This window comes from Puntigrus tetrazona, chromosome 16 (assembly GCF_018831695.1).
Source record: "Puntigrus tetrazona isolate hp1 chromosome 16, ASM1883169v1, whole genome shotgun sequence".
Classification (NCBI taxonomy): domain Eukaryota; kingdom Metazoa; phylum Chordata; class Actinopteri; order Cypriniformes; family Cyprinidae; genus Puntigrus; species Puntigrus tetrazona.
In genome coordinates this window covers 20,457,112-20,467,913 of record NC_056714.1, presented here as the reverse complement: position 1 = coordinate 20,467,913, position 10,802 = coordinate 20,457,112, and the positions used below count along the sequence as shown (strand labels likewise).

Sequence of the window (10,802 nt, the reverse complement as noted above, 5' to 3'; positions counted from 1 at the left end):
GTAAACCTATGGGATTTTGTGCACTATTTCTCGTAAATCCAATCAAAGTAACAGCACACCTCTCTTCAGCGGGTATTGACGATCAAAATTGCGGCGGTGTGAGCTAGACAGGACAGGAAAACACTTCAAATGTGCGAATTACGAAAGCAATGAGGAACAATACATTTCAAGGTTGCTGGCAGGCACAGCTTTCTTTGTCTGTGTTTGACGGTGTGCCTTTTGTCAAATAACTTTCCAACTGAGCTGTCAACAGACCCAGAGGTAAAAACAACAGAAGCATGTCATTGCAAACAATAATTTTTCAAGGTGAACTTGCCTTTTGTCAGATAATGGTTTCAGGGGGTGGGCTTGTGTAATTTGCACATTAAATATTTCATTTATGTTCTGTTTTATTAATGTTAACTCCTGTTTAGCCAGAGGCCTTTCTGCTTTAAACCGTATTGGCACTCTTAGTTGAATTGGCTGTCTGTTCATTAATGGATAGAAGTTATTAGAGAATTTCATCACACTACACACAGCAAACCAAACGCATCTTTTTTTATTTATCATACTCAAAGAGCCATTGCCTTCGCACAAAACATACATTACCATACATTAAGTGGTAGTCATAAAAAAAAATCTCATGGATTTATTGCTAAATTACATACTACACAATAAGTCACATTCACCACATGTACCTAAGGCTGAATTGCATGTGGATCCATAATGCAACAAAGCAATATAAAATTGCATTTACTGCTGCCACACAAGTACTGCATGTAAAAAGGAAAAAAGGCACACCTGTGCATTTCTGTGATAAAACATTATCACAAATTGAAGCTGCGTGACACATTAAGAGAAATGCTTTGCAAAGCACCTGCGTGTGAAACAAATGGCTCTCAAGCACCCATTAAAGGTCTGGTTCTCTGAGTAATAGTATACTTTGAATTTTTGCCCTTTGGAAGTCTATGACAATGCAGATGGTCGCAGCAATTTCCAATCTGCTGCTTGGCTCGATTGCAAAATATGAGTTGTAAATTTGCCATTGAAGCCACTTCAGTATAATGGCGTAAAATGTTCAGTGCAAAATGGTTTTAGCGCAGCCTGATCTAATGGCACTTCATCTCAGCCTAGTAAAAATACCTGAAAACCACCATGTTCTTTCACACAACTGGAGGAAATGGGTGAAAATATGCTATTTCAAAAATCTGAGTCTACCCTAGCCATTTTTGAGGTAACTTGAATGAAGGCCAAAGCAACAAATGCAAGAGTAAGTTTATGTGAAATACCAGTAGCACAGCCCAAGATGTCAAACATTGATATAATACTCCTCATCCAAGTAAAATTTCACCACAGACAAACAAAAAAAGGAAAAAAACATTAAATGCACCACATGGGTGCAGTGAAGTTCTACAATCATTCGGCTGCAATTAACTGATAATACTAGTAAAGTAAATTTTTTCGTGACTCATTTTTCACTAAAAAAAGGAAACATTAAAATTTAAAGATGTTTAAGAAAATGTCAAGCGAAGTGAGTTTATCTTTTTTTAAGGAGGTTTACATTTTACTGGAAAACAAAACATGATATATCAAATTATACTTTTTTTTTAACACATAGTGCGTCATCAAACAATTGAATGTACTCTTCTTGATTTCCATTCTACGTTCAAGTAAAGCATGTTGTTCATATGCTAATGATTCCTTCCCAGGAATCGCAAAATGCATATCACAAAGCCCTAAATCTTTAATAAAAGCAGACAAAATAAAGTTGTGCACGTCATGTTTTCCCAGTGAGACCCTCAGCTGCAGTCCGCCCACCAAATATAACATCATTAACAGAGACACCATCGTAGGAAGCTCCCGCCAGTGTAAGGGGCAGATTGTGGTTGCTGATGTATTGCCTCATCTTTTCTGAAAATAAGACACAGTACACACAACTGTCCCTCATTTGCATGACTCAGGGAAAGGATAGTGGAATGAGTTTGGGTGATTAATAAACTCACCAAGTCGTTTCCAGTGTCCTAAATGGTACTGCGGAATGCAGTTCTGAAAGGAGAATCGCATAGATAAAACGATTTAATAACAGGAATGACAGAGCGGAGAAAAATACAAAAGCAATGACATTCATTAATCAAAAAAAAAAAAAAATCTTTCAGATATGAGATTCCAGATAAAGTAGCTGCCCCGAATATCTCTTCTCTTTGTGAGAGTGTATAAGGGTAATTAAACTGTTCAAAAGACAATGTAGCATGAAAAAAACGTAAGAGTATGTGTGTGTGGGCGCACTAAGGTGGAAATTTTCTTCTTGCTCTATGACCATATAATTAAGAATAAGTCAGTCAGAAATGAAGTAGAGCAGCTAGTTGCTCTTCTTGTTCACCCCAATGCCAGTCTGTCATCTCCGGCCTGAAACGAGTGACCCTTCCGGAGCCCTGTTCCTCGCTTCTGTTCTGCTCACTGAACTCTCAGAACCGCAGAGATGGAGGGCAGGGGTAATGTTTAAAGAAATGGACCATCTGCCCTGATTTATGTCAGAACAGAACCCCAGAGAGACGACTGAGGGCATCTGGTGGCTGTGAGCTCCATAAAGCTGATGTTATGCGTGGCTGACTCCAGCCAGAGTTTGGATAGTAAAGATTTTTTGGCCGTTCTTCAAATGAATGTGAATTAATCGGCCCATATTCTACACTTTTGCAACAATTGAATTTTTCTTCGCAGTTCAACTAAAAACGGTCTAATTTATTTTTACACAAATGTTTTAAACCCTTTCTCTGACCTGGAGAATTGGCTATTTTTGCTACTTTGGCATCTTTAAGACTTACATGCATAAATGCTTTGTTATGATATGCTTTGGTATGTAATGAACAGACTCTTCAAAGGAGCAAGAAAATGCTTCCGTAATATATGCTCAAGCAAAACCTTTTTATATGAAACATATAAATATATATAAAAAAGCTAAAATGTAAATGTATGTTTAAAAATACTACTATTATTATTATTATTAGTAGTAGTAGTAGTATTAAAAAGTGACACCTTTATTTCAAGTTTGCCATTTCATAATAGCAATTACCAACTCAAGGCTAGGTTACAGATATATTCAAATATCTTTATCTACAATACAAACAAAACCACATATTATTATTATTATTATATTTATTTCTATTTTATACATTATTCTACATGAAAAGTACATTTTCTTACAAAATGATTATTATTACTTATCTTTATAAACAGTATTACACACATTATATATTTATTTATAAAATGTAAAATGTATTACTATTAACGGCATTATTATTATTTATAGAACAATTTGCCACCATTTCATAATAGCAATAACCAACTTAAGGGTATATTTACAAATTACTTATATTATAAAAACACTTCATACAATTTTTCCTCTTTTTTTCTAATATACGTTTATAAAGATTGAAGACCAAGAATCTAAGACCCTAGGAATAGGCAATTTCTTTAAAATACATTTATTTCATACTAAGTATAGTTCGAATCTTCACATATTTACTGACATGTCGCTTAAAACGTATTGATATAAAAAATTATAATTAAAATTTATTTAGGCTACTACTTGCGCACAATGCGCATTTCTTAAGATTAAGCCTACAATGTGTTTTAATGTCATTATTCACGAGGCTTTAAATGCCGGATATAAGTGTAGCATACCTGAAGTATACTTACAGTAGTTCCACTTTAGCACAATCAACTACACTTCTTTATATCTTCAACATTTAATGTTTTACTTCGCAATAAGCTACTCAAAGCCAGGTTAACAGAGAATTTCGGGCTTTAGGCACCCCGGTTTGCACACCCCTCACCTGTAATGCACATGCTCAATGGTTTCTTGCCTTATTTAAACACACGGTCGCACCTTGTGTAAAGCGACGCAGCTCCATACAGGTTGAGCGTTTATGCTCAGGTGAGAGGTCACAGCCTGGGTGGCTCGATCCAACAGCGTCTGCTCCTTCACTGCATCAGGGTGACCAAACGTCTGCTCAAACCATGCTCCCCCCATCATCACCTTCACACACACACACACACGAGAAAATAACACCAGTCACAGAAATGGCTACTGTGATAACAGCCGGGATCATCCACGGGACCGATTCTCCAGCTGGAGGGCGTTGCATTATGTTATTCAGCCTGCTAACACTGGCCAAAGCATATTTCAGCTCCTCTAATGGCACTCTGAATCTAGAAGTTTCTGGCCTCTCGACTATATGGATGTTTTCAAGCAAGGGAAAAACAACATGTTCTAAGCAAAGGACATATAACTATTAAATTAATAATGATTTAAGTGGAGGAGAATTAATAATGCAATAGCAATTTTTGTTGTTTTGAGGACCACAGAGTGGCGAAGGCTATTTTTATTACTGCATGTAATATGTTCCTGATAGGGGAAAGGAGAGGAATTGTTAGAGACTCACAAATCACCGATGGGGCTATTGGTTTAGAGACACATCACCCCAGAAACCTTTAAAAGCATTTCCTAAACATGCAAATATTCACTGAGTTTTTAAATTTTGCTTCTTTTGTAGTTTTCCTTTATTTGTAAAAGCCAGATTTCCTATTTTAATTCCCTTGGCCCCACGTAAATGTTTTAACTTTCATTTTAAATTAGTAATAAGATATTTTATAATAAAAATTTCACAATAATATCCAATGGAAAATAAAAAAAACAAACATATTTTTTAAAAGATTTAATATTTTTGGATAATGTGCAATGCCGTAAAACATTCTCAAGATCATTTCTGTTTCACAAAAAAATTTAAAGGTAAAAAAGACCTTTCTTACTGAATGAGTGAATGGTTCTTTGTGGAACCAAAAATGGTTCTTCTATGGCATCGCTGTAAAGGACATTTTAAACATCTTTATATTTAAAGGGGTTTACTGATGGTTTTGTAACAATGTAAAAGTACTTACTGTGACTTTTGGCAGATTTAAGGTGTCATAAAGCTATTAATTTCTTACAAAGAAACCCAAAAAACTACTGAATGTAGAAGGTAAAAAAAAAACTGTCTCACCGTCAGTCTAGTGGTCATTCCTCGACTCCGATTGTGTTGTGGAAAGGGAACAGAGTCGTACACAACCCCCAACAGACCAGGATCTTCAGAGGAAGGCACCAAATGTCCAAAGCCCTGAAGTATTTTGAGCATATGTACATATACAAACACAATCAATATTATAAATGCCAACACATACATAAAATGCATAGATGTACGTACAGTTAGGTAAGATGACAATATGAACTGAACAAAACAACCAGACTTGAGCATTTAATGATTAGGGGTCATTATTTTGCCTCATGTACTTAAAAAAGTAAAGTCTTACAGAAACAGGAAGGACGAAACCTTCATATTCCAGATTCACCACAGAAACATTCACTGAAGCGATGGATCGCAGCTGATCCGACAGAGGTTGAGCAGCAGGGGGCAGCACAGAGGCCAATTCTGTTTAAAATACATACTGTAGATATTATTGTAAAAATCGCCTTTGTATTAATATGCATGTTGTCTGGATAGAGAGCAGTATGTAAATCTCCACCACAGCAACAGTGATCTCATTTGGCTTCGGTTGTGAACTCACAATGTCAATTAAAAATGAAAAAACGCACAGTAAATGTACTGGACGTTTTTAAGCTTGTATCAATAATTAAAAAACATAAGCAAAACGTGAAATTATGCAAAAACTCCTGTGCATAAGAATAGGAAAACTAAAGTACAATTCAAAATCAGCGAATTTACCTGATGCAGGTATTGCAGAAATCACATGATCAGCTTTCAAAGAGACGCCATCATCTAGTTTGATCTTTAAAAAAAATGAATAAAAGTTTTTGTTTGCATAATATTTGTTTATTATAAATTATATGGATTTAGACATGTAAATACATATAGTATATATTTACAGAAAATATTTATGTGCGTTTATATATACATAATATAAATATATAAATTTACACTGCATGTGTGTCTTTTTATATGTACATAATAAATACACACAGTACACACAACATAACTGATGTGACTGAGCCCATCTTGGCTGAATGTCAAAATATGTTATGTCTTCCTGCTGGGTCATCATCTCACCTCGCAGCCTCCACCGTTCATATTCAGACTCTTCACTTTGGCATGATGATGTAGCTCCACTCGTTCGCGTCTCTTCAGCGTGTCCTCCAAGGCTTCTGGGAATGCCTGCATGCCTCTTTTAAGAGACCACTGAGTCCAGGACTCTTTAGATGCTCTCTTTGCCAAGTCAGAAGGGACTATTTTAGGACCACCTCCTTATATAATATGAATACAAACAAACATTAATCAGTGACGCTTTCTCAACCTTCTTCTTAACCTCTTAAACATTTTAGCTGAAATAATAGAAGCAAATATAAGTTTAAACAAATTGCATGGTGGCATAGTGAAAAAGAACAGATTAGTCGAACACCTACAGGCCCTTCTGTGCGCTCACCTGAACCCATCAGCATGCCCAGCACGATGGAGCCCCGAGACCGCTCTGCCTTATAAAGAGGTGGAAAGCAGGACCGTACACTCAACTGTCTGCTGTCTCCAGCAAAAACTCCTCTACACAGACTGTCTATGGCTATATCAGCCAACTGCATGGAGAGAGACAATCAGGTGGCCTGAATCAGTTTCAGAATCTCTTCCGTCGCTAAACATTTGAGACTGATTTGTCATGGCAGCAAAAGAACGTTGTACAGGACAAAGACGGCGCGCTGCGTTTAACAGGTCATTGAGCCTCCATGCTCGTTCTCACCTCAGAACCCAGTCGTCTAGACACAAACGCATGCACAGATTCATCCTCCTCTGTGCCTTTCCTGATCAGTATCTCCTTCAGCACGCTCTGAATTATGGGTCGAGAGAAAGGAGGGATAGTGCAGATAACCCCACTAGAGGAAAGTAAAACAGGATAAGGAATATTAATGACTTTACATAGGTAACTGCACACAGAGTGGAGTTTCTTCTCACCCAGGTCCTGATGGCATCTTATGTAGCTGTCCCTTTACATACAGGAAGCGGTTTTTAGATGCCACGTGATCTTTTGTAACAGGCAGGATTTCTGACTCAAGACCCAACTCAGAGACCTGCACAAAAAAACAATAAGTAGAACAGTCCTTCTTCATACATCTGAGCATTAATCTTTGATACATTTGGAAAGGTACATTTTAAATGCAGTGTTTTCTTTTTCATGGAATTCATTTTGTACACTTCCTCCAGGTACTTCAGGCAAATTAGAGTAAATAATGCATATGTAAGTAAATTGTAATAATATTAAGAAAAAAAGAATCCGCTAAATAACTGTAAATGTATGGGGGCCCCCTGGTGGCCACGCCAAGGAACAACTACAATTGCAAAACTGAAATTAATAGATTTGTATAAAAATATATTCTTATATAAAGATGACTGAAAATGTATGTTAATATTTCACTAATACACATATTAAATACAAATATATTTTACGTATGAAAACTATAGTTATGTTTATTATAATACAAAAATGTAACTACTTTCTGAACACACACCTGTTGACTCTCAGTTTTATAAAAGCAATGAGCCACGAGAGTTTTTATTTGTTAACTTGGTGGTAACTGATTTTCCAAACCAATTGTAAGATAATATCAAATATTACGTGACGGTGATCATGTGAATTTAGATTCTAGATTTCTTCATAGCCATGCACATAATTTGGCACATGCATACCATATTCAAAGTGTTCCGGCCGACAGCACCTGCAGGTCGCACCCCTCGAGGTCCCTGTTCAAACACGGCCCCATCATCTCTCCGTATGGAGCTCAACCAACCCCCACATCTCCCAGATTTCTCCAGCAGCACGATCTACATCAGCAGAGGTGTACAGTGTTGGAGGACATTTGTTATTATTTTGACTTAAAATGTGTGCTGACCTTCATGATTAATGTAGCAATGAAAGCAGATATACTGAATCAAAACTTTACATTAAAAATTGGCAACAGCTTCAGCAGCAATGACCTTCATTGCTTCATCAATGATTAGGAGCTGTCTAGAACCCTAAGCTTCAAAGCAGCTCTGAATCATGAGCAGTTTGGTTGTAAAATAATAGTTTTCAGTTTTGACACCAAAAGTATTATTCTTGTGTACAAATTAAAATATGAAAAAAAAGTTAAAAATATCAACTAAATGTTCCACATTAATTCATTATGCAATAATATATATATATATATATATATATATATATATATATACACACACTTTTATATCTTACACACAAAGAATCTTAAGTGCAAGAATCGAATATTAATATTGTTACAAAATATTACAATAATATTTGAATGATTCTGACATTTACCATTACAGTACTACATTTTAAAACACATTAATATACAAAAGAGTTGTTTTTAGTTTGTTATAATATTTCACAATATTACTGTGTGATGTATCTTTGATCAAATAAATGCAGCCTTTTGGTGAGCATAATAGACATTTTTCTTACACAATAATCTTACCTATGTCAAATGTTTAAATGGTAATTATAACGGAAATTATAAGTCGATACTGTACCTTGGAAACATTAGCACTCTTGCTCAGATGATGACAGGCCGACAGACCCGCAATCCCCCCACCAAGCACTGCTACGACCTTCTGCATTCAGCCCCAAACACTTCCACACCTGCAACAAGACTTACCAGAGTCTAAAAAGACAAAGACAATCAAAAAGTTCATGACTTAATAATATAACAAGCATTCTAATACTAAAGCTACTGATGAAGCATGCAACCTGTCCTTTCCTGATCCAAGAAAAACAGCTGAGCCAAACATCAAAGCTGAGCCACATTCAGTCATACTGGATATTGAATTGCATCTCTGACAGTTAACTAGACTTGAAAGATAATAATTAGAAAGGGTTTTGGACAATGGTATGGTGCTATGGGCTCAGATGGGAGTGACAGGGTGGTGGCCCCTGATAAGGTGCCTCTGCTGTCATTTATCTTTTTCAAACAAAAGAGGAAATAAAAATTTGTCCCCCATTGCCAACTGGTCATTATCTCTTGACTGTTAACGGAGTTCAACTTTGAGAAATATATATAAGACTATTTTGCATGTAGACTGCATGTTTTTTTATACACATACATGTATCACACACACACACACACACACACACACACACACACACACACACACACACACACACACACACACACATCTATTTCTCTCTCTCTCTCTCTCTCTCTCTCTCTATATATATATATATATATATATATATATATATATATATATATATATATATATATATATATATATGACAAAAAGTACACTTACAGCACTTCATTGTAACATCAGTACCATTATAAAAGAGAAACACGAAAATAACACATCTTGTAGCTACTAAGAAGGAAACGACGTTTTAAAAATGAATGACAATGTTTGCAGACTTTCTAACATAACGTACTTCACTGACATACAGTACAAACAAGAGGACAAAATGTGGAAACGTTTCCCTAAAACGCCAGAACGACTGAAAAAACTTCAGCAATATAAATTACATTAATAAAAACGAAGTAAAATCATTTGTTACCTGCATATAATTGTGTAATTTGAACAGCGCTGCTTCTGTTGTTACTTAGTTACACAAGAGTCTACACAAGAGCAGCGAGCGGAAACAGTCAAAAGAGAACGACTGATTCAAAATAAAAGTCCCATCCCTTTCGCTTATATATTTTCTCAGCATGTAAAGGAATACTCAACCACTAGATGACAGGAGAGATAATGACATTTTTCTAGGATAATAACCGCTGCCTTTTGCAAAATCGTTGGCTTTTCCAGTCCAAATGACTGCTATCTATCTGTGTTGCATCTTAGCGCACATACATACATATATATTTGACATGCATACATTTGTCTCGTATAAATTTTGGAGCCTTATATAACAAATATACTTCGTTTTAATTATTGCACTTTTTATATACTATTTTTAGTAAAAATTTACACATCTTTGCTGCTTTTTACTTATTGCTATTCTTCCATTCTAATTTATTTTATTCTTTTATTAACTATTGCTGTTGACAAATACAGTTTTGCATCATATTGAACTCTGGGTGATTTTTAGTTTAATAATTACACACCCACTGGGTACATTCATTGTAGAAAATATGAAAATTTTTCTGTGATTTATGAAATACACATATGCAAAAAGAGAATATATGGGAAACAAAACTCTGACACAGAGTCTGTGTGTGTGTATAAGGTTTCACTAGCAGGACATAGTGTCTTTGTGTCACTGAGAAGCTAATGGACCGTGCTAATTTAATCCCATGTGACACAAAGAGGCCCTGGAGCTCCCTGCGGTTCAAGAGACGGCCCTGTTGCTTTTGGTATTGCGGAGGCCCCTCTGACCACACGTCGTTGTTCACACTCACACATATCTCGGCTCTGGGGTTGTAGGGGTACTTACCATAAGAAAGAACTTTAACTGTGTAAGAACTTCATAGATGCCGTTAGCCAAAACACGTCCCTTCATATTTTGTTAGCATGTGGAAGGTAGCTTGGTAAATGAAGTCCTCATGGAGTGGACCTGCTTTGAATTTTAATTAAATCGCTAAAAGCTCTTTTAAATGTCATAATTTCTTCTGTGTTTCCTTTTGAGGCTTTTAGTGTGTCGCACACTTCGCAGTGGACCATGTGGTAGCGTTCAGTCGTTTACTCAACCTGTTTACCGCGCTATAAATTACAAAAAGTGCATGCGTGCAAAAACAAGAGGTGATCTGTTTAAAAGTCTGATTTATTGTGTGACGAAAAAAGGTTATTCTAAACAATCTGCCGGTG

General features: G+C 36.0%; 1 protein-coding gene across 3 annotated transcripts; it reads right to left on the bottom strand.

Annotated features, from left to right (window-relative positions):
• Positions 1-522: 522 nt before the first annotated feature.
• ppox (protoporphyrinogen oxidase) lies at positions 523-9,639 on the bottom strand. 3 transcript variants are annotated; one of them, XM_043261876.1, is made up of 13 exons: positions 9,556-9,639; positions 8,541-8,671; positions 7,704-7,838; positions 6,972-7,087; positions 6,760-6,892; positions 6,454-6,598; positions 6,081-6,274; positions 5,739-5,802; positions 5,326-5,444; positions 5,019-5,132; positions 3,866-4,015; positions 1,983-2,025; positions 523-1,890 (listed from the first exon to the last, which is right to left on the bottom strand). In XM_043261876.1, exons 2-13 carry the CDS (start codon positions 8,625-8,627, stop codon positions 1,757-1,759), a joined length of 1,434 nt encoding a protein of 477 aa, XP_043117811.1. In that variant the 5' UTR covers positions 8,628-8,671; positions 9,556-9,639; the 3' UTR covers positions 523-1,756. The 3 variants fall into 3 exon arrangements, with proteins under 3 accessions (XP_043117811.1, XP_043117812.1, XP_043117810.1); XM_043261877.1 differs by having other exon boundaries at positions 8,541-8,649; positions 9,556-9,617; XM_043261875.1 differs by lacking the exon at positions 9,556-9,639 and adding an exon at positions 8,758-8,857.
• Positions 9,640-10,802: the final 1,163 nt, after the last annotated feature.

Coding starts and splice junctions, on each gene's coding strand:
- ppox (XM_043261876.1), bottom strand. CDS start 8,627: ATGCAGAAGGTCGTAGCAGTGCTTGGTGGGGGGATTGCGGGTCTGTCG. Junction 6,893..6,971: donor AAGATGCCATCAGGACCTGG/GTGAGAAGAAAC, acceptor ACTTTCCTCTAG/TGGGGTTATCTGCACTATCC. Junction 6,599..6,759: donor CTAGACGACTGGGTTCTGAG/GTGAGAACGAGC, acceptor CTCTCCATGCAG/TTGGCTGATATAGCCATAGA.